Below are 23,800 nucleotides of genomic sequence, written 5' to 3'. Positions count from 1 at the left end.
ACAGAACTGCTGTTTTCCACTTTGCAGTTTATGGTCCCTGGTGAGCTGGGCTTCAGCAAACTTTGTTAATGTAATTGCAACTGGTCGATTAAGTTGGTCCATTTATTTACTGACAACTAGTCACTCTGGGCTCAGCGTGAATCGTGCTGTAATTGCATCTGTGGGTTTTCTTTTTCGATTCTTACCCTTCTCCACCTTGTTTCTCAGGCTGAAATAAATTTTTTATAAAATGATGTGTGAACCCAAAAGACCATTATAACTTCCCTGTTTGGTTGGTATGCGTTTGTGCATTTAGAAATTATGTTAGTGTGATGGGAGGAAGATGCAGGAGAAGGCACTGAGAGCCGCTGAGTTTTATTGTTTTGTGGGAATGATTGGGATTGCCAACATGACTTTCTTCACCAGAGACTCTTGAAACAGAAAGTGTTACTATTAAATCATGTGTGCTAGGGAAAGAGGAGAACCAGAGGGAAAGTGGTGAAGTTGTAGTCTTTGGCGGAAGCCCTAAGCACCTGATTATGCAACATCTGAAGTAGTTACTGTGAGGATTGATGAGGTAGAGGGAATCTAGTCTTACTATAGCTGAGCAGATTCTATATACTGTGTCTAATTTTCCTCATACTTCTAGAGAGGATGGGGTATCCTCCTCTGTTCTGTTCCCTCTTTGTGATTCTGCCCTAGTTGAAGAGGACATGATCTGGCTACTCTAAGGATCTACATCTCTGGCATTAAGTCATGGTCAACTTGTCTTGAAAGGAAATGACTCTTTCTGTGGAGGCTAGAAGCCCCAAGTGCATCCTTAATAATATGTCACATTCACTGCTTGGTACCATGTCAGCCTGGGTCTGGGATACAGCATTTGAAAGGGGGAACAAAGGCATAAACTCCACAGTGGTTCTGTGTAGACCCAATAGAGCCAATGTGGACATGATGAAGATTTGGGGGAAAAGGGAAATGCTCCTTCTGCTGTGTGAAAATGTGGACCATGAAATAGTGCTACGCGCTCCTACCTGCAGGCTGAGAATTGATTCAACATCTCCTCAGGGGACAGGCTTTGGCCACCTGCAGAATGCCCCATAAATCCAGAGGAGAATGCTCAGAGCAATGTTTCCTGTGAGTTTTGCCAGGAATGTTTACTGGGAGCCTTACGCTATTGTCTTATGTCTTCCCCCCCCATTTTTTATCCAGCCCATTGATCTTGGAAGCTCAAGGAGACAAATGGGTCACAGCCTGCTCTCTTGTAAACAGGCAGACAGGAAGCCGGTGAGTGTCTTTCCTGTCTACATACATGCTTTTAGGTTCTTCCATGTGGGTTTCTCTCTCTCTCTCTATCTCTCTCTCTCTCTCTCACACACACACACACAATCTGTTTTTTAATATAGATCACCCATAACTGCTGACTGCCTTATTTTTAGACTTACTGGAAAATACATGGTAATTGATTCAAAATGCAAATTGAAGTGGATTCTGAAAACTTTCTTGAAAACAAATAGCTAATACTAAGTGCTCATTCTAGGCCAGGCCCTGCTCTAACACTTTTACATTTAAGTTACCCAATATCCTTGTGAGGACAAATGGTTATTAGTTTCACTTTATAGATGAGGAAATTGAGGCACGGATGGGTCCAGTAACTTGCCCAAGGTCTTGAAAAGAGAAAGTGGTAGAGCTGGAATGAGTATCTGGGCTGACTAGCCAGGTTCCAAGTTCATGCTCTTAACCACTCCACTATAATGACCAGCCAAAGGGAGGAAAAAAAAAGCAACTAAAACAACTAAAATTTGTTTATGTATTACATTGAATTTTTAAAATGAGTGTCTACATGCTTACAGTTTAGCTAACCAACATTTTGCTGGATTTTCACTTCACTCAGGATTAGTAGATTTAACCTTCTCTTGAGGCCATCACAAGAATTATACTCTATAGCTTAGTTTTATAGGACTGGCATGTTGTAGAGCCAGACTCCATAATGTAGTTTCTTCCTGGTGTCTTCAGTTTGTTTGCTCAGGATCCTTCTTTTGTGGGTTGACAAATTTTTTCCCAAAATTTTTATTTAAATTCTAGTTAGTTAACATAGAGCGTAATACTGGTTTTGGGAGGAGAATTTCATGATTCATCACTTACCTATAACACCCAGTACTCAACACAAGTGCCCTCCTTAAAACTCATCACCCGTTTAGCCCATTCTCCACGCACCTCCCTGCATCAACCCTCAGTTTGTTCTATAGTTAAGAGTCTCTTATGGCTTGCTTCCTTCTCTTTTTTTCCCCTTCCCCTATGTTCAGCTGTTTGTTTCTTAAATTCCACATACGAGTGAGATCATATGGTATTTGTCTTCCTCTGACTGACTTATTTCACTTAGCATAATACCCTCCAGTTCCATCCACATTGTTGCAAATGGCAAGATTTCATTCTTTTTTATGGCTGAATAATATTCCATTGTATATGTATTCCATATATATGTGTGTCTATACACACACACACACACACACACACACATCTTTATTCATTCATCAATCAATGGACATTTGGGCTCTTTCCATAGTTCGGCTATTGTTGATAATGCTGCTATAAACACTGGGGTGCAGGTGCCCCTTTGAATCACTATTTTTGTATCCTTTGGTAAATCCCTAGTAGTGAAATTACTGGATCATAGGGTAGCTCTATTTTCAACTTTTTGAGGAACCTCCATACTGTTTTCCAGAGTGGCTGCACCAGTTTGCATTCCCACCAACAGTGTAAGAGGGTTCTCCTTTTTCTGCTTCCTCACCAACATCTGTTGTTTCCTGTGTTGTTAATTTTAACCATTCTGACAGGTGTGAGGTGGTATCTCATCGTGGTTTTGATTTGTATTTCCCTGATGATATGTGATGTTAAACATCTTTTCATGTGTCTCTTGGCCATCTGGATGTCTTCTTTGGAAAAATGTCTATTCATGTCTTCTGCCCATTTCTTAACTGGGTTATTTGTTTTTTTGGATGTTGAGTTTGATAACTTCTTTATAGATTTTGGATACTAACCCTTTATCAGATATGCCATTTATAAATATCTTATTCTAGTTCGTAGGGGGGTTCACACTTAGTAGGTTTTTTTTTCCTTGATAAGAGTTTGCTGTCCTTGTTGTAAAGGTTTTGGAAAGAATGGAAAGGTCTGAAAAGAGGTTAAGAGCAAGTTAAATTTTGTCTCTCACACTGTGTTTGGCTGATAGCATATGCACTGATGAGAACTCTAGTTAGTACTATTCTACATAATTGCTCCAATGAGTTCATTACGCCTTCAGTATCTGCCAATTTTCACTGACTAATTGACCTTTTATTTTATTTGTTTTTACTTTCCTGGCTAAAGAGTCAGAACTTCTGAACTGAGTTGTCTGGTAATTCTCACCTCAGGTTTTGGTTCTTGCTCTAGTTATCCTCTTCAGGAAGACCACGGTCTTGGAACTCTGCAGTGCCGTGTGGAAGGCAACTACATCGGTCTGTTCAAGAAGTAACATAAGTTGAACGCCTTATCTGTTTCTTTTTCTGTATCAGAAAAATACTGTTCAAGAATTGGTTCTCACAAGGATGAGAATAGTAACTACCATGTATTGAGAACTGCTTAAAAAGCTACATGAAATGGCTTAAATAGAAACTAATTTAATCATCACAGTGAGTGGATTGGTGAGGTTGGTGGAATTATTTTCACTTAATAGGTGAGAAAATTGCAGCTAGTAACCAGTGCAGCTGGTTATGGCCTCATCATGTTTAGTGTAACTGTAAGCCTGGGCTCTTACCTGCTGTGTGTTACCGCATTTATCCTTTTATTGATGGAAGTCAACAGTAATGGTGCTGAGTCTCAGAGGTGTTTATTTTGGGCACTGTTAAAGAAATTACAGGTTTGGGTGGTAACTTGGTGATATCTGGAGTCCTAGGGTTTATGGTAGCAATGGCCTGGTCCCGGTGATACAGGCAGACTCCTGTGTTAATGTCTGTTTTCTTTTTGTTACAGGCTCCCAGAATGTTAGTTTCTCAGTATTTAACAAAGGAAAGTAAGTAACTGGAAGCAAGCAAATTTATCGTCACCTTATATTATTGATCTCCTTCTTGTCTTTCTTATATTTTTGAATCTTTTATAATGGAAAATTCCAGACATACAGGGACAGAATAGCATAATGAACCCCCCTGCACCTACTTGATTTCTTTTACTTAGGTGAATAAAATTGTGTCCTACACACTCATCTTGAGGTAATGTAAATGTTTCAATGTGATGGTGGCACAAAATTGTGGGAATTAGGTCTTAAGTAATCTCATAATGCTGTCAATTTAAAACAGTACATTGTTCCAGGAAATGCATTGTGCCATTCCAGGAAATGCCTTCTTCAAGATGGAAAGGATCCAAATTTCAGAGTTTTGGAGAGTGGATTATGATTCTGAATGGTTTCTGCATGCCTTACCTAATGTTCTGACACCATATAATTTGTCAGGGGTTTTCCTTACAAGCATACTCTCTAGCTGACATTCATCCCTTTGTGGTGATAGTGACATGTCACCTAAAGCTCACAGCCCCACGTATGGAGGGTCTCTCTCTCTTTCTTTCCAATTTAGGAAGGAATAACACCAAAATCCTTGGAGTATCTACTATAGGCCAGCTCCTTACCAGGCCCTTTCATGTTCATCTTTCCCTAACACTTGTTACGCTCTGTGAAGTAGCTATTATTATCAAAAACTTTCTAAATCACAAAACACATGTTGCCCCATTGGTATCGTTCTCTACTCATCAAAGGTATCCAAACTGTTCTAAAGATCAGGGGAAGTTGGCTCCCAATCCTCGTTTTAGGCAGCTGATTTAAGAAATGCAATCTTAAATGCTTTTTTCATCTAAAACAAAACTTTGTCTTGGAAGGTCCATGGTACACAAGAATGCATGGCTGGTCAGTGCTAAACTGGACCTTTTCCTGTACCAGACATACTCAGGTACTATTGTCCTTGTCCCTGAACTCCTCGCTCCTTCCCTCACACCTCACTCAATGTTGGATCCTCCTTCCCGTTCTCCTGGTACCATTTCTCTATAACCATGAGCACCTGAAGCCGTCCCCGCCATAATGATGGGTGACCCTTGGGTTTTGAGAAGAAGTTGCTTATGTGAGTGTCAGCTTTCATTACTGTATTTTTTTTTTTTTAAGATTTTATTTATTTATTTGACAGAGAGAGACATAGCGAGAGAGGGAACACAAGCAGGGGGAGTGGGAGAGGGAGAAGCAGGCTTCCCGCTGAGCAGGGAGCCTGATGCGGGGCTCGATCCCAGGACCCTGGGATCATGACCTGAGCCGAAGGCAGACGCTTAACGACTGAGCCATCCAGGTGCCCCTCATTACTGTATTAAAAGAGGCTCGATCATAGGCTTCTATACAAAGTTTGTGGATATAAACTGAATGAAAGGAGGTCATCCTTAGTCTATGTTCTGAGAAATCACAGTAAAGAGGTGGCCCTGAAAAGTACAAAAGTGTGTCTTCCAGTTACTTTAATACCACTTCTGAGCATTCATCCAACAATTTATGACTTGCTGATATTCATGCTCAACTATGGTGTTGCTATCTGATGGGTAAACCTCCGTGCTAAAAAATGAATACTGAAAATTGGAAGCTTGCATGAAATTGTGAACCCAATTCTGTAGTAGGAAATTGATCACTAAAGAAGAGTGCTTAGATTTGAGTCTTGACGATGATCATAAAACCACTGCAGACACGTCTGTGAGGGAGGAACACATTCCAGGGGCAGCAGGATCTACCTTTGCCAAAAGTGCAAGAAATTTTGTAGGTCATGGGGCAAATGTCATTCATTCTCTAGTGAATAGATAGTCTAATTTTGTAAAAAGCTGAATTTTGACCCTTGCCTTTATTTTCTTTAACCCGTGTAACTAGTCTCTTTGGGAGTCCATTTGAAGAAGCACCCAAGGGGAAGGTGATAGCGAGGGCCGAGAGAAGCATGGCTGGGGATTGCTGAGTGTTTTACATGTGATCTCAATATTTATTTAATTCAGCTATGAGACGGACAGTGCTAGTCTCATTTTACAGATGAAGACACAGACCCAGAAAGGCAAAGAAACCAAAGGTCCCAATGCTAGAAAATGCAGATCCGATTTGAAATCTTATGCACATAGGCAATATACAATGGGAAGTACACTTTCCTGGCCACCTGACCCCAAGCTTCCTTGTGAGTGTGCCTAACACAATTGAACCCTGAATGCCACACAGGCTGACAGGTATCTCCAATCACACAGCTATTTCCTATTTCCAGCACCAATGTCTTCTTGGGATGAGGCCTCTCAGGCCAGAACTTTCTCAAAGCACAGGAGGGGTTATGGGAGACGGGATGTGGACAATGACAGAGAGCTCTTGGCAGAGCTCCCCGAGGACTGCCATTCAATTACTCCTTGAGTTTGGTTAAGTCGTTTAGCTTTTCTGAGCTGTAATTAAATATCTACAAGCTGGACAAAATGGTGTCTGTCCTAACTCCAAAAGCTGTCAAAAAAGGGAGATGAGCAAGAGTCTTGGGATTCATCTACAATTTTCCTCCATTTTCTCATCTCTAATCCATTCAGTTACCAGTTTCTGTTGGTTTTACCTCCCATTGATTTCTTGATACGGTTTTAGATTACTTATTGCAATTAGACCTCCCATTGATCTCTTAAAGATGATGTATCCACTCTATCTCTACAACCACTGCCTCAATTCAGAACCCCATCATCTCTTGCCTGGCCTGCCAAAATGGTTCCCAGGGGCCCCAATCTGCCATCTGTCCCCTGAATGGTCCTCGCTCTACATCGCCACCACCACGCCCTACACCAAACACACACCTGATGCCTCTCCCCTGCTGGCCGCCCTCTACAGGAAATGGTACCACGTACCAGACTCTGGTCTTCTCATCTGCTTCTCCTGCTCCATCTTTCCCTCTATATTCCAGCGACACTGAAATGGACTTGAAATGCAACCTCTCTCCACACTCAGACTATCACTTGCTTTATTTAAACACCCTTTCCCTTCTCTCTCTCTCCTTCACTTGGCCAGTTCTAATCCATGCTTTAAGATTTGGCTCAGGAGTCATTTCTAGAAATTTCTTTCTACTCCACCAGACCCTCGCTGCACTCCTAAACCTCCCCTGTGCATTTTCATGTGCTCTCTCTAACCACTAGCCCAGGATGTCATAATTATACTGTTTCATGGGCAAGAGCATTATGTAAGAAATGCCGTGATAGACTCCAGACCATTCATGATTAGCTTCTTTGTATCTTCAGTTTGTTGAAGAACACAACTCCTCTTTCCCCTGGAGGGAATAGAACTTAGAATGGTAAAAGTTGGATCATAGGAGAAGAAAGGACCAGAAAATCTTACATTCTGGGGGCTATGTGGCATATGACAGTGGGGTTTTGAAGCAGTCAGGAGACAGTATGGAAGAACACATGGAAGACAGCATGGAAGGTTTGAGGTGGTGAGTGCACACAGGGGGAGGAGCATGCAGGATGGGGAGGAGGGCAAGACTCCTGAAGACGATGGTGGGATGCGTTCTTTTGCTTAGTGCAAACTGCAGGCTCATAAGGGTGAATGAAACCTTGCTTGGTGCTTCCAAAGTTGATTCCTCTATAATGTATAACCTACTATTCTGTGACTTATACATTGAGTACTTGAGTTCTGGTGACAGATTGCCTAACTAAGAAAGCATCATGGTATGTAGGGATTTCTGCTAATAGTGTGAGTGACTGCATTCAGTCATTTTCAAATATCGATCCTATATGTATTATTCATATAGTTATAGATGAGTCCTTATATGTGTTTTAAATGACTATTACTAGAAAAATTTCCAACCGTTGCTCATCTTAGAAAAGTTCAAGTAAGGAATACATTATTGATAGCTTTCCTTCTATTATTATATTATTATTTGGGTCACATTCTGGTCTATATTTGGAAGTTTACTTTTTTTTTTCTTTTGCAGAAATACTATCAGTTTTTCCAGAAACTGGGAGCCTTGGGGGAAGAACAGAACTCACAATTACAGGAGACTTCTTCGACAATCCTGCCCAGGTTACCATAGCAGGTAACTAAGTTGAAATGGCTGAAAATAGTTCATAGTTTTAAATGCTGCAGGAGATTATGTATATCTTACAGCATGGTGAGAGTGGGGGAAGCAATTTTTGCCTCTTGCAACTCATGCCATCCTGTCCTAAGATATTTGACTTGTTTGGTTGAGACCAGGTGGGATTGCAGTCCTGCAGGAACAGGGTGTTCTGCGGACACACATAATTCACGGGCAATTCCCTCAGGGGTCCTCATCCTGGGAATGAAGAGAAGGGGAAATACAGCTGCCTCTTCACAAAGGTCTACTCCTACTGAAAGGCAACATCTCTTTCCACCCTCCTTGCTTAGCCCTCTATATAAGCTGGAGTAGACAGGCATTTGCTATGCAGATTCTTCTGGAATGCCCTCTTGGCTAATCCTTTTGTGGGACTCTTCTAGAACCTTCTGTTCTGCCAGGTGGGAGGCTCCTCCAGTTTGTGATGCCAAGGATGAGGGAAAAGGTCCTCACCATCTCACCTCACGCTTATCCTCCCACGCTCAGCTGAATTGTTGGGCGCCTTCTCAGTGAATGGCATTGCTTTGCCTGGCTTTCTCTCTGATTACTATAAGCTGCCCTATGTCCTGTTGCCCTGCGCTCTCCCTTTCCTGGCCCCCTTCATTTGGGGGGACAATGTTTGCTATGTGACCCACATCCAGTTCATTGCCTTAGAATAGGAGCCTGTCAACTTCAGTGTGGTTGGGTTGTCCTGCCATTACATCTATAGACCTCTCTCTCTCTTTCTCTCTCTTTCTTTATCCATTTATCTAATTTAAAAAATTCTCCTCAGGTATTCCCTGTGATATTAGACACGTGTCTCCCAGGAAGATTGAGTGTACCACCAGGGCTCCGGGAAAAGGTGCAAGGCTCACTGCCCCTCAGGCAGGTAAGGAAGTCATCACCACGACTGTTCAATGAACTCCGGTTACAACCACGAGGGACGGGGAAGAAGAGATGAGTGTTTGCTGCCTCAGCTGTTTGGTTAGCTCAGTGAGCTCTGGGCCCGAGATACCACTGTCAGGGCTTTCCTTTCAGAGAGGCCCTTAGCTTTGTTCTGACGTTTTGTGACACTGTCCTTCTAGCCCCAACCAGACCAACGGCCACTGGGGTTCAGGGGAGACCTGACGTAGAAAGCATAACTTCGGTCAAGACATTGTTGTAGCTACTGGTGGAAACCCCTGAGCTGCCTCCCTCCACACTGTGGGTCTGTTGGGAGCCCATTGTCTAAGAAGACCAGAGCATGCTCTGAATGACAGCAGCAACCAAGGCCAGGGAGTGGGGGGCAGTGGGGCGCATTCAAATGCCATTTCTTCTTCCCTCTGGGTGGCTGCCTGCTTCTTTGAAAAGAAGGATGTGTTGTGCCATTGCCTGGAGTTTATGCCTGAACTGGGCAGAAGTGGAGCAGGCAAGGGGACGGGTTCCACGTGTTCCTCTCTGCAGATGAAGAGCGCAGCGCTGGAGCACTTTTCTGGAAGCTCAGGCGTGGTTAGGGACTGAGGGTGGTTGGTGGGTTCCGTAGCCTGGAACCACGGTCTGTGCATCTGTGGTCCTCACTGGCCCCATGGGGGCTGACTTCATGGTTCAGCTACAGACAGGGACCTCAACTCCAGAAGCTCTGCACTTGCAGGGAAAGTAACCCAGCGGGGGGAGAAGCCTTTCTAAAGAAAGGCCATTCCGCTGTGAAAATGCATGCAAAGCTTTGGCTTGAGCATTCTCCAGGTCCCAGATCTGCCATTTTTAGTCAGGGAAAGCTCCCTTCCCAGCAAACAAAACTACTGAAGCAGGTGATAGAGAGAATGTGTGTTTCCTGCCAGGAAATAGAGAGCTGTCCCCTCTTCAAGTGGTTCCTGCGTTAGCTACTTGGGTAACGGTAGGATAATTTCCTGAATGCAGCTGTTTGTGGGACTTAGCGTCCTTTATGGAGAGCTTTTGAAGCTTTTTCCGTGAAAGGAGGCCAAATCACTATGTAAAGCAGTGGTGCTCCTGAAGCAGAGGGCGTTTGGCAACAACTGGTCGGTACAGTGGAAATGGTGGGTGTGGTGTGGCTGGTCTCTCCTGATGGGAGGCCAGGGGTGCCCAGAACATCTTTCCATGCACAGGAAAGGCATTAAAATAATTCTCCAGTAATCCAAGTACTATATTAAAATATGCTTTTATTTTTCTGCTTGTTCCTTATCTATTTCCTTTTTTTTTTTTTGGATTTCACAAGGAACAACAGTAGTAGTTTAAAATAATAATAATTACCCCAGCGATCCTTTATTGAGGATAAAGGATCCTTTATTGATCCTTTATTTATTGATCCTTTATTTCATGCTCTTTGTGTATATATTTTAAGCTCCCTTAGTCTTTTTTTTTTGCCAGAATTATCAAATTGACTCATTTTCCCTCCAGCCCTATCGAGATACAGTTGACATATAACTCCATCTCCCTTAGTCTTTGGTGCATGATCTCTATTTATTGTTGTCCCCATTTTGATGCACAAGAATATGAAAGCATTAAGCAGTTTGCTCAAAGCTGCCCATGTAGGAAGTGGCAGAGCCGGGATCCGAATCCGCAAGTGGATGATCCCCTAGCTGCACCCTTAGTCCAAGGGGGCAGTCATGCAATACTGATCGTACAGGTACCTCTGGTGTCAGGGTTTGCTCAGTACAGTGTCATTGAAGTTATCATGTAATGACAGCACGCCAAATAATTTGTTCCATGTGTGAGTCCACACATTGGGACCATGACATGTGAAAAATTTAAGGATTGCCTATTTTCTGGGAAAAAAGGGTTGTAGGGAATAGAATTCCCAGGCTGAACTAGACCTTAAGAGATACTGAGGGGGCATCTGGGTGGCTCAGTCGGTTAAGTGTCTGCCTTCAGCTCAGGTCATGATCCCAGGGTCCTGGGATCGAGCCCCACATGGGGCTCCCTGCTCAGCGGGAAGCCTGCTTCTCCCTCTCCCTCTGCACCCCCTCCCCTCACGCTTGTGCGCCCTCTCTCTCAAATAAATAAATAAAATCTTTTTAAAAAAAGAAGATACTGAAGTTCACTCCTGAATAAGAGAAGCCAAAGTGCACGATTATGTTGTCCTCCTTTACTCAATCATAGCATTTGTTTGCTTGGTCAGTTCTCCCCATGACTGGCTTCTCTTTCCTTGACACTCCCATTAAAAAGGGCTCCCTACCCTTCTGTGGTCCTCTGAGAATATTTCCCCTTTCTGCTCCTTATCAAATATCTCTTCCCAAGAGGCTCAATCCTACACTACACAATATTTCTGCTTTCCAGAACATTTGTGTTATCTGTAGAACCTCTCACATGACTACTCCATCTGGGTCTCGGTGGACTCATCTTTGTAGAGAGTATCTGGATCACCGTCACTCTGTTATCTGAAGTAAAGTAGTTCCCCAATTTGGGGACGAATGTCCTCCGATATGTATGAGGTATGCATGTCTTACAGGCAACCGAGGGCTTCTGTTTGAAGTCGGAGATGCTGTCGAGGGCTTGGATCTCACTGCAGCCACCCCTGGGTACCAGTGGCAGATTGTCCCGAATGCCAGTTCACCATTTGGATTTTGGTCAAAAGAAGGACAGCCCTTCAGGTATGCTGTAGGAAAAGTGGGAGTTCCTATCAAAAGTGTCCTTACTGGCCTACGGGAGACCAAGAGACAATAAGCAATGAGATTTCCAGGGGAGAAATTCGAACAGCCACCAATTCAACAACAGTTTGGCCACTGTTCTCAATGAGTGTCCATCATGCTAGTGCAACACAAGCCTTTTAGAGGTGCACATGAACTTTTGATCAATAAGTAAAATTTGTATTTTCTATAAGTCAGTTTACAGTCTGCTTTGGGAGATGACTATTAATTGGAACATTGAGCTGAATAAGCCAGAAGACTTGGTAGAGAGCAGGGTAAAACTTGCTGTAGGTACGTGGCTAAGACGTGAAACCAACATCGGGCTGATGCCAAAGAAAGAAGCAAGAATATGACTTTTGGTCATTTTGATCAAGCACCCAGTGTCAAAGGTCAACCCAATGGCTGGTGCGTAGCAGGGGAAGCTATTATGGGCTCTGAGAGGCGTTGTTTTCTATAACAGTGATGTTTTCTAAAACAGTGTTTTCTATAACGTTGTTTTCTATAGCAATGTAATTATGGTTTTCCTATTAGTGTCGTTCTGAGTATTTTTGATCCCTTCAAGGACATGGCCAAAATGTTTAGTTTTCTAAAGTGGTCTTAAAAATATAAAAAGTTGAGAATTGCTTAGACACACTGTTTCCTTCGTGTGCCCTCAGCGTCTATACAGAGGGATGGATTCTTTACTGTGTAATGGATCTCTTCTCCTTTCAAACCTCTTCTCAAAGAGGTTGGTCATGACCCCTGAATGTGCATTCCAGCCATTCCGTGACTTCCTCCAAGGATTTGGCTATTTAAAATTTCAACTCAATTGTGGAATGAAAGACTTTGTTCCCTGTTCAGGGAATTTCAGATATCAAAGAAGCCAAGGAGGGAAGAAAATCTGTGAACAGAAAAGAGTAGTCTCTATTGTCCCAGAAGCCTAACTAACTAGGTATTTAACCACCAATGTATAGTTTTAAAGTGGCAATCATTGTGGTCCCTTGTGGCACCTATGATACATCTTTATCATAGTTTTTGAGAACCATCAATAATGTTCAAAGGAAAACCTTTCAGCTATATTCAGTGTGTGGGGGAGTGTTAAGGAGAGAGTCAGACCACCTCAAAATACAAAAGGGCATTTTGGCTATATGGTACCACCTGCAGAGAATGTCTCTTTAATTGCCTTTTGGAGGGGCCACAAACCAGAGTAACTCTTTCCATTCTCTCTGTCCTTCAGTTCTTTAAAATTTAAAATTTTTAAATTAAAAAATTGGAATATTTATTGATTTATTGATAAATTGTTATATTGGTGGACCCTTAAATAGTTATTTTCAAAATGATTTTCAGAAAATATTCTTGGTATTTATTGAGATAGTTTAATCATTTGCTGTCTCTAATACTAAGGTCACTAGAATTGATCTTAAACATTAAAAAATATGGTCATATTTTTGAAGTGTTTCATAAAATTGCCTGCATTCTTTGAAGTTGTAAGATGTGTCTTTTAATTTGAAATTGTTGACACATTTGATTGACTTTTCTCTGTGGGCCGTAATATTTTTGATTGGAAAAAGACTCTCCGTAAGTATTGAGGTAACTGGTAGGCTCAGAGCAAATCACTCCCCCCCACCTTCCTCAGCATATCCAGTGTGCCTCCTGAGCTTCTTATTCAGTTCAACTGGTATGTATTGACTTACTGCCATGTTCCAGGCCTTTGAAGACAAGTGAGTTCATGAGAAGCAACAACTGAGGAGGTATTTATAGGTTTAGTTTGCCAGTGAGGAACCATAGTTCCCAATGGGTGAAGTGTTTTTCTAATGTTTTTTTAATGTTTTTCTAATGTTACAAATCTCAAGTAGCAGAACTAAGCTTTGAATTTTTCTGATTTCAAGTCTTGTGACTTCTCCAGAAGTTCACCTCTGCCACATTACGGCACACGTCCTTCTTCACGCATAGGAATATGATATTTAAAGAGCCACAGCGGTCTGGGAAACCCCACATAAACACCTGCTTCTGTGAAGTTAATGTCTACCATGAAGGGGACAAAACAGAAGCTTCTCTTAATATCACTTGGGGCCATTTCAACCTATCACTTTACTCCCTTCATAAAGAACTGCAAAACGTTGTCCACAAGTCAAGTAAGATTATTCGGCAGGAAGCACCTTTGCTGATTTATGATTATCCACATACACTCACAGCTATGCACATGCACACATGTAGCGTGGCTAATAGCTGACTTGAGCCAGAGAGGTGATCTAACATACCTCAGGAAGTATGATACGTTGGAGTAGGAGACAAGGAATGAAGGTTCCAGAACAAGTCAGCACAGATTCTGATTGCTGATATCTCTATTTCTAATAATAATAATAATGATAATAATAATAATATTTACTATTAATTGAGTTCCTACAATGGGCCAGGCCCTGCACTAAGTGTTAGTAAATGTTTTCAGCTAAGCCTCTAGACAGCCCTGTGCTGTGGCTATAACTTTCCCGAAGACATGTTGACTGCCAAGGGAGTCATAGCCATTGTGAAGGGATGGGTTGAGGTATTGACTAGCAGGTGCCTCAGGAATAGCTGTTTCCAGAGTACGCTGGCCACTCATGTGACACAAGAGTCAAGTGTTTCCTCCTCATTGCCACAAAGGAAAACAGTACAGTGGGTCGCCTGGGTGGCTCAGTTAGTTAAGCGTCTGCCTTCGGCTCAGGTCATGATCCCAGCGTCCTGGGATCGAGCCCCACATCGGGCTCTCTGCTCAGCGGGAAGCCTGCTTCTCCCTCTCCTTCTACCTGACGCTCTCCCTGCTTGTGCTCTTTCTCTCTGAGACAAATAAATAAATAAAATCTTAAAATTAAAAAAAAAAAGACAAAGTACAAGGGCACCCATTTGTTGAGTCAGTGATTCGGGCGTTTGTTGCTCTCAGTTCTCTGTGTTTCCCTCCTTTACAGAGCACGGCTCAGTGGGTTCTTTGTGGCTCCAGAGACAAATAATTACACTTTCTGGATCCAGGCCGACAACGAAGCCTCCCTGTACTTCAGTCAGTCAGAGGACCCAAAGACCAAGGTATTCGCCTTCCTCTTACTTTCCTTTTTTTTGTTCCCAGTCCTTCACTCCTGAAAAAAAATAAGAATAAACACCAAAGCTCTCATCTTCTACTAATAGTGGTAACATGCCACTAAGCAACCAGGGATTTTAATGTTTCATTTTGTCGGGGGGTGTTGGATTTATTTTTTATTAATTTTTTTGAAAATTGAGATATAATTGACATGATTTTAATTGTTGAAAAAGAATTTGGTTGAATGTGTTGGCATGTTTATTGAGCACTTACTATAAGCCCGGCATTAAGCTACATCTTTTATGTACCTTGTCTCTGATCTTCACAGCATCTCTGTGAGCTAAGTATATTTATCTCCATTTTCCAGATAAGGAAATTGAGGCTTAGAAGGATTATATGGCCAATCCAGGGCCACTTGGATCATAAGAGGCATAGTTAGAGTTCAAACTCATATCTGTCTGATTCTAAAACTTGTGCATTTTCCTCTGATTTTTGGGTAGAGATGTAGCCAGCCTTATTTAGGAATGTCCTGGTCAGCTTTGAAGGATAAGAAAAAGTGCTTTTAACAAAAAGCCAAAATTCCCTAGCACCATTGACAAAGAACCACATGTTCCCCCTCAAATTATTAACACGCTTCTATGAAATTGCTTTGCTGGCTGCTAGAGGAACATCATAGATGTTGATGTGGTCAAGTCGTTCTAGGGTTCTCAAATGGTTTAGTACTATTTTATCCATAGTATCATGTAAAGCTAGGGTTTCAGGTTGGCTGTTTCTGCTCTAAACATGGCCCATCCAGCCTCATCTGAATACAATTTAATAGAGAGACAGAGACAGAGTGAGGAGTGGAGAAGCATACACAATCACAGGCCCCAGGGCGACTGAGCTAACTTGTTGGAAAAACAGATCATTCCGAAGACCCTGTTAGTAGCTGTCCAGACACTTGCTGTTTGAGAAAGAAATGCCCATAAGCTTCATGGTGTTGATTGTGATATGCTTCTTGGGCCACAGGTGAAAGTGGCCTCCATCAGGGTGGGCACTGCTGACTGGTTTGACACCTGGGAGCAGAATGGGCATGAAGGGACCTGGCAACGGAAGACTCCCAAGTTGGAGCTGGTTGGTGGCACCAGGTACTACCTGGAAGCAGAGCATTGTGGGAGAGCCCCCAGCAGGGGGATGAGAATTGGCGTCCAGATCCACAATACCTGGCTGAATCCTGATGTGGTCAGCACTTACCTCCGGGAGAAGCATCAAATCCGAATCCATGCCCAGAGACTTCCAGAAATCCAGGTGTGTGTCTCTTCTCTGTCCTGTGGGGTTGGGACTGAACTCTGGAAGGGACATCGTCTTGCCTAGAGGAAGGATCAACAGCTGGGAGCCAGGGACTTGAGTTGTAATGACAGTTCTGCTGCCAAAGAGATAGGATATCTATCCAATAGAGTTGTGAAAACATCTCAAAAAAATGCAAAGTCTTATTATTAAGGTAATTTTACTCATGGTCTTAGTGTTAGGAATTTAAGTTCCAGGTAAATTCTCTTTTAGAATCTTATTCCCGGGAGTAGAGATAAAGTCCTCCAAACAAACACACCCATGTATGCATGCACATGAGTGTGCACACACGTGATTCCATTGCTGTTACTGATCCAGGTCCTATCTCCCCACACATGGTGTTTTCTCCATCTGCTTTGTAAAGGGTCTCTCAGTGGCGCCCATATTTGTGTTGAACAATATCAGTGTACTTTCAGTCGTTCGCTTCTTGGTGTACAAAGATGAGTCCATATGGACTCTGCTTTTCAAGCTTAGAGTCTAATAGTAAAACATGAACACAAGTAACCATAGAACAAAGTAGAAAAGAGCAAGTGATGTAAGATGACTGATCTTACTGTGTAACTAAAGTATAGTGTGCCTGTCGGGGAATATGCTAGGAGCAAAGCAGAGACTGAATAAACCTCTGCTCCTGCCCACCAGGCCACCCACCCTGGGAGAGGGCACTTTGCGAGAAGGGCTGAAAGGGGGCCATTCAGCGGCACTATTGAAGTCTCACACCCTAAAGAGAAGGGGGGACAAGGATGAATAGGGAGATCGACATATAAACGTTTTTGTCCGGTGCTGACACTTGGGCTTGTAGATACTTCTAGATGATAGTGAGTTTAGACAAAACTGATATTATAAATAAAAGGAAATAGCCAGTGGAGGAGATATGTCCCAAGGTTCTCCAGCTTAATTAGCACACATTTATTCCTGTCATTCTTGACAGACGCTGACTGTGTTTGGCAGAGGGAGCTTCTTCCTTACTTGGGACAATGTCACCAGTCAGCCAATCCCTGCAAATGCCACAGCCCATCAGGTGGGAACCTTCTTCAAATAATGACAGGTGGGGGAGCTGAGGGGGGGGTGTCTTCATGCCCATGGTATAAACTCTTGAGGATTTTTTTTTTTTTAAACAGATTCAAACAGCCATTGAGGAGTTACTTGCCATCAAATGCAAACTGGAACCGCTTTCGGCTAGCATCCTACTCTGGCTCGGATTTGAACAAGGTGTGCTTTCCTTGGCTTGACAAACGCTGATCCTCTTCTCCATTGTCTTCTCTCTCTCTTTTTCTGTAAAATGGGAACAATGTTCATTTCCTGCTACCAGAGTCAAGAAAAGTTATGGAAACTGGCTTTAGACACCTAGTGGCCCCGAGAGTGACGACGCACGTGCGAGGAAGCCGCTTGGTGTGGGTGTCAGAGAAAGAAAAGCCATTCCCCACTGGGCGGCATGGGGAGCGCTACACCAAGCGCTCCCCATGCCGCCCAGTGGGGAATGGGCAAACTATACAGGCGGGAATGAAAACACTACAACAGCATATTTTATTTAATTCAAATTGTATCCAAGTAAAGGAATTGTTATATGAAACAGTCATCTTACCAAATTCTAAAAATATGAGGTTTTTAAGATGCTAAGATGAACTCAATTACATTCGGCACTCCTTGTCTCTTTGCTCCTCAGCAGTTTTTGATGCCATGGTACAAAGAGAAAAATCGTAATCGATTTTCGATGCTGTGTGGCAGACAAAATGGGGTTCTCACATCAGGAGACTTCAAGCCTTCAAGCACAAGCCTCATCCCGCTCACCCCAGGGCTCAAGGGTTGCTGTCATGGTGAACTCATAACTCAACCCCTCTACACATGTTGGGAAGCTCTGTCTTATCAATGTCTATGCCGGTCTTCCTGTTTTATCTGCCTCCAGGCCCAGAAGGTTCCAGCTTTGAGGGGGACCTCACCAGTGGGACAGAGCCCTTCTGTGGGAGGTTCAGCCTCCACCAGCCTCGACACCTTGTCCTAACACCCCCGGCTTCCCAGAAGGGCTACCGGCTAGATCTGTACACGCACGTAAGTAGCAGCCCTCACGCTTCCAGCTGATGTGGGTAGGGAGGGGTTGGCATTATTCTCTGGGGTTGAGGCTAAGGAAGCAGAAGCACAAAGGAGTAATTGCTGTGATCTGCCCAGTGCGTTTCAGGCTGAGGTTCCAGGTTTCTTAACTGCTGTTTCAAGTGGTGAACCGACACCTCGGTCCTTCATTAGTTAGTTGTTACATGGAAATGAAATGCCTTTGTTTTAACTGTGAGACCTATGGATGTTTTTATGTGCTCCAGGATCTTCTTTGCTCCCTAGGGAAGAGCACGGACTCTGTAGACAGACTATCTGGTTTTGATTTTGGCTCTACCCCCTACATGTCCTCAGGGTCTCTCTTTAGTTTGCCCCCCTGTGAAATGTGTAGTCATATGGTCTAGAATTGTGGTGGAGATTAAAAGAGATAATCTACTAACATGTGCACTGGTTAGGACTCTGTTAAATGCTAGTTGCTGTTATTTATTATAGTTTTTATTTTTTTATTGGTGGGTTGACTGGCACATTTCTTAAATAACATAGCCTTTGTGTCAAGCTCTGCCATCTTTCATAAAAAGGGTACAGCCTCTTTGCCCTTTGGGAGCTAGAGGGAACCCTAACGGGTTGGCTGAACTCATGGCAGTGCTTGGGGGGGTGGGTAGCAGGAGGACTCTCTTTCAGCCCTGAGATCATATCATTCTTTGATATTCCTCAAAATTCCATCTCCTATCTGTTTCAGTGTTCTCAGTGGAACTACCATGGGAGCTGGGATTAGACGGGTCAGGTTGGGGCCCCACCCATTTTCCGGCCTGCCTTTTGCAGGAAAGGCTCCCAACAGGGGCGATTTTGCCCAATTTTGCCCGCTTGGGGAAGGTTGGCAATTATGGAGACGCTGCCGGTTGTTACACCTGGGGAAGTGCTACTGGCATCCAGTAGGAAGTTTCTAGGGATGTTGCCAAACATCCCCTGATGCACAGGACAGCCCCCTCACAGAAAAGAATTATCCAGTCCAAAAGGCCAACAGTGGAAATAAAATCCTGCTATAAAGTCTTCTTGTGACAATTTTACTTAACTCAGAAACCGAGGATGCCGGTGAGTTAGAGTTCAGGAACTGAGGCTCAGAGAGGTGAAGTGACTTGCTCAAGGTTGCACAGGGAACTGGGTCGGAGCAGGGGTGTTCTAATTGAGATGCTCCAAAGTCCTGACCGCCAAGCACAGTGGTAGGCATTTAATAACTCTCTGTGGAGTCAATCACAGTTTATTCTGTTTGTCTTTCTGGTGAGACTATTAAGCTCCAGGAGGACGAGACCTGGGCTGACTCTCTCTCTCACAGCACCAGGGAGTCTCCTAGGGAGGGGGGACCTCCTGACGACACATGGCTTGAATGGCTGCTTCTTGCGCTAATCGAACTCATGTTCTTTATTTGGTGTCCATAGTTGTGCTTTGCATACAAAGGCCACATGAATAACATCCTGAAGGTGACCGTGTATTTCACAACCGACTCTCAAAACCTCATTAAGAAGAACATCACCTGTGACTGGAGTCTTGTGGAGACCAGTCCCAATAGGTAGCTAATCTGTGGGGAGGTGTGGTGGGAATTCTGCTGACTGGGATGATTAGCTCTCTTGGGGACAGGGGCCCATGTGCAGTACTAACGATCTCTTATTTGGGGCCTCAGATATTAACCTGGGGTTCTTTTTTTCTTTTAAGATTTATTTATTTTAGAGAAAGACAGAAAGCGTGCACACAAGCAGGGGAGAGACAGAAGGGGTGGGAAAGAATCTCAAGCAGGCTCCAACTCCCCGCTGAGCCTGGAGCCCGATGTGGGGCTTGATCCCCACCACCCTGAGATCATGACCTGAGCTGAAATCAAGAGTTGACTGCTTAACCGACTGAGCCACCTAGGCACCCCTTCACTTGGGATTCTGAACACGTCTTATTCAACTAAGAAGTTTGATTTAAGAGTAGTTAGTTGTTAGGAATATAATACTTTTTAGAAGTACTCTCACACTTTTTGTGGGGATAGAATGATAGGACATCATATTTGGAAGAGACCATAGAGACCGTTCCTTGATATTACAGATGAGAAAAATTGGGACCCAGAGAATTGGTGAGTCACCAAAATTCATATAGCAAGTAAACAAAGACTCTGCAGTAAAACTCAGGCATCTTGCTCCCTTGATTCGGTGTGCTTTCCACATAGGTCTTACAGGTGACACTTTTGTAAGTGGTCTTACACCTGAGTAAGTCCAGGAGTATTAATCTTCTCTGTGGTTAGAGCCTAATGTATGACATGCTTCAGATGCATGATTATACTGTAATCTGAAAATGCTGCCGACATTGAGTGTTATGAGTGAATGACTGACTTGAAATGTAACTCACTGGCGTGATACCACAAGCCAAACTGAGCCTGTCTTGGATGGGATGCCTCTACCCAGGGCACACAGGACTGTTGGGGTGCAGGGGTTCTTGGGGTGTCTCTCCTGATTGCACAGTCCACAGGCCCCCAGGTTGGTGAACTTGGCTCTTTGGGAAGGGGCTTCAGGAGCACACGGAGAGCTCCATTTCTGCTGTGGGCTTTGTTTTTCAGCTGGTGGTTCACTTGCACTGACCTCTGGGAGACTTGTGTGCATCGCTCCGTGAATCTCCAGCCGCCTCTGGCAAACTCCCCTGTGCTGGTTCACCGGATTGACCTCTTCCCTCTGTCTCAGGAGACGGGTGGGTTCTATGTGGATGAAATTATTATTGCGGACACAAACATAACAGGTGATTATCGAATCTGCTCTCGTCAAGGGGCCTGTCTATGAAATGCTGACCTCAAACTTTTCTGCTAGGGGCGGTTCTTCTTTTAATGCAGAGGGAACACGTGATTCCCCATCTTGTCTGCCTTGGTTCTGGAAAAAGATGGGTTTGGGATTGTGCACCCTTGGTCCTTTTATCTCTCTAGCTAATTCCTTTTTTTCCCTTTTCTCCTGTTTATCCAATGCTTGCTCTTGCTTCTGTCCTCTTACCCCAATTTTACTACTTTCATGCTGAGAAGCCTTGGTTTCCTTATCTGTAAAATGGGCATAAGCAGGGCCCCATCTCATTGAATTACTGTGAAGGTTAACAGAAGTATAGCATGTAGTGTGGTAATTACAGGTCCTGGACCATGGTAAGTGCTCAATAGGTGGGCCCAGCCTGTTGTTATTATTACTACTATCATTATTATTAGGCCAGCAGGATTTCTATACCTGTCCATGAATTAATATCTGTCATGCAAAGTGCTGGAAGGAACAAGGCAATATCTGGCTCTGTAAATGGACTAAAGGTCTCATTTACGCCTTCAAGCCAGACTCAGAAAAGAGAGAGAGTTAATCATGTCCTCATGAGAACAGGCTTGTTCTGCTTTCTGCCTATCCACATTCCTCCTACTCACCATTTGGAGCTCAAGGCTGGCCTTTCCTCCATGAAGTCCCCCTTGATCTCCCTTAGGCAGAGCGGCCTCCCCTGGCTTTGCTTGTCCACGAGTCTTAGGGACAAAGAGGTCATCAGGGGTCCTACTGAGGCTGGCCAAGTATGATGGGCACTCAGGGGAAGAGAAGCCCATGGCCAAGACAGAACGGTGCAGTCTGTCCCCCAGGATTCGAGGCTTCGAACTTTTGCTCACTTTCCCTTTTCCCTTTATAGTCTTTTGTCTGAAAGTTATAGAGCTGAGGGCAGGAGAGCTTGGGGGTGGGTGGCAAGAGGATTCACTTTCGGCCCTGAAATCTCATCATTCTAGGATACTCATCAAAATTCCATCTCTTACCTGTTTCACCTGTTTAAGTGTTTTGGGGCATCTGCATTGACTTATTATTGATTTCAAACCCTGTTCATGTTATGGCACACTTAGACGATGATAATATTCAAATGGTGTGCTGGGGTAAACACTTGAATTTCTTGGGGCCCAAGACAACTGGTTAGGCCCTTTGGTGCCCTCCCCCCTCCCAACCAAGCGCTGTCTGGATCCCTGGAGTGCTGAGGGGATCAATATTTCATGCACTTGAACCATCGACCGGGAACTCAGGACTAGTTGATCAATACTGTTTCCATTCTCTCCACACCCCCGAAGACCAGGAGCCAGAGCTCTTGCTCACTGCCCCCACCCTTTAGCCACCAAATGCTCCAGTATGTGGAACCATCTAGGGGTGAGGGGAGGGGGAGGTGGGGAGGGAGGGGTGACTTGGGTGAAACAGCTGCCTTCCCACTTTGTCTAGTTTCCCTGCTGTTGATGACTTCGCTTTGAGGATTATCTAATGGCAAGATCAGGCCTGATAGTCATAGTTAAGTGAGATTTATCTGATCAGCTTCACCCTTTATATTCTCTCACCTAATCTCCTCTATGAAAGTTCCTTTTACCTAGTGGTGCCTACCACTTACTTCTCACTCAGATCTCAGAAGTCCGTGAAATGGTCCTACTATCTCTACTTTATAGATGAGGAAACCGAAACTAAGAGGGGTTGAGTATCTTGTCCCAAATCACAGAGCTGGGATGTGGGGGAGATTGAAATCTGGACACCAGAGCCAAGCCTTCAATGACTCTGTGCCCAGCTGAGCAAAGAAGCATTTATTAAGCACCTACTGTGTACCTGGTATTGTGCTAAATAAGCAGGGGACATGCAAAGATGCTGCCCTTCCCCAGTCTTGGGGAAGATGCGTCCCTTACCCAGGGGAAGAGGATATTAAAATATATTGCGCTGGTCATTTTGAATCTGCCATCCCACTAAACTCTCCCTGCCATGCCGATTAATGTGTTATGATTCCCACTTTACAAATGAGGAAACAGAGAGGTTATGTTGATCAGCCAAATGGTTACCTAATGGAAGTGGAAAATCAGGATTTGCACAGTGGTCGGTTTGAAAGCTTGCACTGTTTCTGCACACACGCTGAGCCCGCGCCGTGGGTGAGTGCTCACATACCCCCAGGAGGCGCCTGTGCGCTCAGTGTTCCTGAAGGGGATCAGTTGTACATTCCCGGAGTTGCCAGGGGCCTTGGGGAGGAAAGGAGGAAGGGGTAGCAGTCCACGCTGCAGTAGATCCTCTGTGTGGGGGTGCCTCCGTAGCATCGGGAGGCAGGTGAGCCTGGTGCAGGCCTTATAAAAGTTTGCTATGGAGTTAGCGTTTGTCTCCCTAAACCGTGACCTTACATTTTCCTTTAGCTCTGAAGCTGAGTCCTCCTGCCTCTTCTTCCTTTGCTTTTCATGGTGGCAGACAGGTGGGGCTCTCTGCTGGGAGTGGGGGTTGAGATCTAAGTAACTCAGCATTTGCAGTTGAGATTTTCCGCCAGACACCAGTTGCTTGCTAATGATGGGATCATTGGTCTCTATAGTTTCTCAAGCAGATTCCAAAATAGCTCGCCCAGGTGGGAATCTGGTGGAGTCGCTCTGTGTAGTGGGATCCCCTCCAGTCTACAATATAAGCTTCTGGACGGTGGGGTGCGGCCGGGAGCTCCCACTCATCACCGCAAGGTAGGGAGCGGTCTTTGCTCACTTGTCCTTTCTTAGGATTGTCAGTTGGCCTTTGGGGACACAGAGGTGGGACTTTTATCGGGAAGAGCTACCTGAATTGTTGCTTAAAACCACGATCTCAGTCTTAGGAATGCAGGACAGACTGACCGTCTTAAGAATGCAGGACAGACTGACCGTCTTAGGAATGCAGGACAGACTGACCGTCTTA

General features: G+C 44.1%; 1 protein-coding gene across 1 annotated transcript in view; it reads left to right on the top strand.

Annotated features, from left to right (window-relative positions):
• PKHD1 (PKHD1 ciliary IPT domain containing fibrocystin/polyductin) overlaps nucleotides 1–23,800 on the top strand; it is a 321,184-nt gene that overhangs the window by 13,468 nt on the left and 283,916 nt on the right. Inside the window, exons 6-22 of the mRNA XM_081828411.1 lie at nucleotides 470–488; nucleotides 893–901; nucleotides 1,144–1,263; nucleotides 3,406–3,470; nucleotides 3,985–4,024; nucleotides 4,879–4,949; nucleotides 7,965–8,066; nucleotides 8,875–8,970; nucleotides 11,527–11,668; nucleotides 14,629–14,743; nucleotides 15,744–16,022; nucleotides 16,990–17,079; nucleotides 17,180–17,270; nucleotides 17,965–18,107; nucleotides 19,541–19,671; nucleotides 20,695–20,870; nucleotides 23,454–23,592. Coding sequence (XP_081684537.1) covers nucleotides 470–488; nucleotides 893–901; nucleotides 1,144–1,263; nucleotides 3,406–3,470; nucleotides 3,985–4,024; nucleotides 4,879–4,949; nucleotides 7,965–8,066; nucleotides 8,875–8,970; nucleotides 11,527–11,668; nucleotides 14,629–14,743; nucleotides 15,744–16,022; nucleotides 16,990–17,079; nucleotides 17,180–17,270; nucleotides 17,965–18,107; nucleotides 19,541–19,671; nucleotides 20,695–20,870; nucleotides 23,454–23,592 — 1,828 coding nt within the window. The remainder of the gene's footprint in view (nucleotides 1–469; nucleotides 489–892; nucleotides 902–1,143; nucleotides 1,264–3,405; nucleotides 3,471–3,984; nucleotides 4,025–4,878; nucleotides 4,950–7,964; nucleotides 8,067–8,874; nucleotides 8,971–11,526; nucleotides 11,669–14,628; nucleotides 14,744–15,743; nucleotides 16,023–16,989; nucleotides 17,080–17,179; nucleotides 17,271–17,964; nucleotides 18,108–19,540; nucleotides 19,672–20,694; nucleotides 20,871–23,453; nucleotides 23,593–23,800) is intronic.

Source organism: Leptonychotes weddellii, chromosome 8 (assembly GCF_054177405.1).
Source record: "Leptonychotes weddellii isolate Sample4059 chromosome 8, ASM5417740v2, whole genome shotgun sequence".
NCBI lineage: Eukaryota > Metazoa > Chordata > Mammalia > Carnivora > Phocidae > Leptonychotes > Leptonychotes weddellii.
Note: the sequence above shows the minus strand (reverse complement) of the source record. Positions and strands in the feature narration are given on the sequence as shown.